Source organism: Octopus bimaculoides, chromosome 13, assembly GCF_001194135.2.
Source record: "Octopus bimaculoides isolate UCB-OBI-ISO-001 chromosome 13, ASM119413v2, whole genome shotgun sequence".
Lineage (NCBI taxonomy): Eukaryota > Metazoa > Mollusca > Cephalopoda > Octopoda > Octopodidae > Octopus > Octopus bimaculoides.
Genome location: NC_068993.1, coordinates 8,992,174 through 8,996,200, shown reverse-complemented (window position 1 = coordinate 8,996,200; position 4,027 = coordinate 8,992,174). Strand labels below are relative to the sequence as shown.

The 4,027-nt window shown below is 37.4% G+C and overlaps 1 protein-coding gene across 7 annotated transcripts in view; it reads right to left on the bottom strand.

The window, feature by feature from the left end:
• Nucleotides 1–4,027, bottom strand: part of LOC106884192 (SWI/SNF-related matrix-associated actin-dependent regulator of chromatin subfamily A member 5) — a 40,301-nt gene that overhangs the window by 19,015 nt on the left and 17,259 nt on the right. For all 7 annotated transcript variants that reach the window (XM_014935432.2, XM_052972317.1, XM_052972318.1 and 4 more), the window contains 4 exons: nucleotides 2,428–2,528; nucleotides 1,714–1,814; nucleotides 697–876; nucleotides 415–570 (listed from right to left, as the gene is read on the bottom strand). In XM_014935432.2, the coding sequence (XP_014790918.1) occupies nucleotides 415–570; nucleotides 697–876; nucleotides 1,714–1,814; nucleotides 2,428–2,528 (538 nt within the window). The remainder of the gene's footprint in view (nucleotides 1–414; nucleotides 571–696; nucleotides 877–1,713; nucleotides 1,815–2,427; nucleotides 2,529–4,027) is intronic.

Below are 4,027 nucleotides of genomic sequence, written 5' to 3'. Positions count from 1 at the left end.
GGCACATAAAAGACACCATTTCGTGCGTGGCCGTTTTCGTGCGGGTGACACGTAAAAGCACCCACTACACTCTCTGAGTGGTTGGCGTTAGGAAGGGCATCCAGCTGTAGAAACTCTGCCAAATCAGACTGGAGCCTGGTGTTGCCATCCGGTTTCACCAGTCCTCAGTCAAATCGTCCAACCCATGCTAGCATGGAAAGCGGACGTTAAACGATGATGATGATAGGGTTAGGGTTAGGGTAAGAAACTGAAATTAAAGTAATACCATATTGGTAAGGGACCAACAAAGGCATTATTATTATTGTTCATTTTAGTTTTGGGCCCAACCAGCCCAGGTAGTCTGCCACAGGAGCTAGTTCAAGAGTCCACATGGAATGCAGCTTTTAAGCTAATTTAAAACAAAATAAAAATTACCTTCGATTTTTCATTTTTTATTCTGTGGGCTTCGTCTATCACGAGATAGCGCCAGTTAAATTTTTTGAAAACTGCTTTCTCTCTGATAACCATTTCGTAAGATGTAATACACACATCCCATTCACCGGGCATCAATACATCACGAATAAAAGTGGCCTGGAATATACAATAGTTAACGATGAGCAAACTGGAGATCAAGGTCATGATGTAATTCACAGGCATAAACAGATATCTAATGATATATTTCGAAATAAGATGGAAAAACAGAGATGGTATACTCACTCTCTGGTTTTGGTCTCCTATCAAACAGACAGCTCGGATGGAAGGGACCCAACGTAGGAATTCATTTTCCCAGTTTGCCAGAGTTGACTTTGGGACAATTACTAAATGTGGTGAATGAATATTTCTATAATGTTTCATGTAACCGAGCAGAGCGATAGTCTGTAAGGTTTTTCCAAGACCCTACAAAATAAAATCAATGACTGGAACTAGTAAAAGTCTTAAACATGATAACAAATATATTATGATGAGTATTATAACTAAGAATGTTCATGTAGGTTTTCATAAAAACAGAACACCAATCAATTTTATTCAATCTAAACAAAATATAAAATAGCAGACTACAACACAAATACAAACACATACTTTAACCGTTTTGTTACCCTATTTCTGTTGAGATGCTCTGTGTTTCTTTTAATTAATTTTAAATATAACAAAGAAATTAGTAAAATAACTTAGTTGTCATTAAGCTAGTGTTAGGAACATAAATTGTGACTAAGGTTTTGAGGAAGATTTTAATTCAGAACCTTTGAAAACATGACATTTGAACTACAGAGCCAGAGGTGGTTGCAGCCAGGTTGTCCTGCCCTTTGTTTCACTTGTAATACACAGGATGTATTTGCCTGGCATTCAGGCACCATATATGATACACACACCCAATTTTTTTTTTTACAACTACTAGAGCAACTTGGGACTTATGAAAGGAAAAACTTTCAATTATCTAAAACACATGAAACAAGGGTTAACTAAAAATTCGTGCACATCTTCCAATATCTTTTTGTTACCATATTTTGTTGAAATAAAACTACCTTTGAACTAATTTTGAAAAGAAGAATTTAGTAAAATGACCATTATCTAGGTGGTGCAGGAACATAGATTAACATGAAATTTTGATGCAAGATTTTCATTTGGACTACTTTAAGACAGGACATTCATATCACAGAACCACAAGGAGTCTCGGGTGATTTGGTATCAAAAAGGTTTAAATGTACAGACCGATGCCAAAAACCATCAACTTACCATTTCATCAGCCAAAATACCATTAATACCATGTTCATACAGTGATATCATCCAGTTTAATCCTCTTATTTGATAATCTCTCAACTCACCATTGTGAACATCTAAAAACAAAAAGACAATGTTATATATATATATATATGTCATACGTAATTGTTGTCAATGTCATCATCATCGATTTAAAGTCTACTTCTCCATGCTCGCATGGGTCAGTTGGAATTTGTTGAGACAGATTTTCTACAGCTGGAAACGCTTTCATGGAATACTGGGAACAAAGGGCACAGCTTGTATGACAGTGAAACTTATTTTAAACTGTTGCATGATATCAAGACAAGGACTCAAACACACGACAGACTTCTCTCAGTTATATCTTATATCCACTTACAAAGCTCTGGTTGACCTGAAGTTATAGTAGAAGACACTTGTACAAGGGGCCACGCACTGGGACTGAACCTAGAACCATGTGGTTGGGAAGCAAGCTTCTTACCACACAGCCACATCGTTATTCATCCTCATTTAACATGTTTTCCATGCTGGCACAGGATTGATGCTTTGACAGGAGTTTGCAAGGCTAGAGCTGCACCAGGCTCCAGTTGTCTGTTTTGGCAAGGCTTCTACAGTTAGAGACCCTTCCTAACGCCAGTCACTTTACAGAGTGTACAGGGTGCTTTCTACATGGCACTAGAATATAAAGACAGCAAACACAATAAAACTTACAAGATGGAGATTTTTCAAATCTAATTTCAACATTGACTGATTTCTTGCTTTCTATCAATAATTCTTCATCTTCTTCTTGTTCTGTACGTCGGTGACGATGGCTGCAAAATAAAATCAAATAAAATGAAATGAAGGGAATAAAACGCAGCACTCCCTAGGTATGAGATTTTCTTATGATCAATACACCAATTAAACTGATAGACAACAAAACACAGAAATAATAATAATAAAAAAATAATAATGAAGACTTAAGTCCACACGCAATATTTCTGACAAGGTATTTTTATGGAAAGTCAGCCAACATATGCAATAATTAAGTTAGTGTTAACATATTTAATGCAGGTATCACTGGTTGGCATAGAAAAATAGAGTTCTCTAGAATATAAAAACAAAAACTCAGAGGCGCCATCTGCATGAAAAGATAACAGTTAAATTAGTGTTAACATATTTAATGCAGAGAGCATTAAAATGTTAACTCAAAGTTAATGTTTTTTTTTTAGTATATTTTCAACTAAATGTTAATAATTTCTTCATTTGCCCTAACTCTTACTTATTAATGCACCTCACCCACTTAGTGATATGCACATGTCCATTTATCTCAGAATGGAAAATTTCTTCAAAAAAGTAGGATTGATTCGAAGGACACTTGGCTGCTATTTCTAGCAGGTTTGAGTGACAACATACAGGACCCCTCAGTTGCCTACTACATATCTTACTTTACCAAAGAAAAATTAATTTTGTTACTCACAATAAAATTGTTGTCGTTTAGTCCAGGTCAGTCCTCACAGCAAATCTATGATCAAACCTGTTCTAACCATAACCAACCCCATCTTTTTCTTTCTGGCACAGTGTACATAGGACTACAGTCTTCTAATTTTTCACAATGGTAGCCCTTTATAGCCATGGGCCCTAAATCCAAGTCCCCCTCTAAGTTGAAAGGTCCTTGTATAGCAGGCTTGTGGGTACTGGTGCAATGCACCTGTACCATGCATAAATCACCCGGGCTGGTGCCATGTAAAGAGCACTCAGTACACTTTCTAAAGTGGTTGGCATTAGGAAGGGCATCCAGCCATAGAAACCATGCCAAAAACACCTAATTGGAGTGTAGGCAGTTCCTGTCAGACCGTCCAACCCATGCCTGCATGGAGAACACATGTTAAATGATGAAGATGTGGGGAAATTTGGCTGCTAGTTTTAGAAGAATTTGCAGTTTAAGCTTCCACATTGGCTCAGTAATAAGATTGAGCTTATAGACATGTAGAGCAGCATGCAATCGAAATAGCTTTTCTGGAACCTATAACTAATAATAAGGTAGGCTATGGTAAAGACACAGGAATGGTTGTGCGGTTAAGAAGTTCACTTCACAATTATATGGTTTCAGGTTCAGTCCCACTGCATGGCACTCTGGGCAGGTATCTTTGATAACCCCTGGCTGAACACTGAATTGTGAGTAGAATCAATAGGCATAGAAGTGGCTGTGTGGTAAGGAGCTTGCTTACCAACCACATGGTTCCGGGTTCAGTGAGTGGATTTAGTAGACGGAAACTGAAAGAAGCCCGTCGTATATATGTATGTGTGTGTGTGTGTGTGTGTGTTTGTG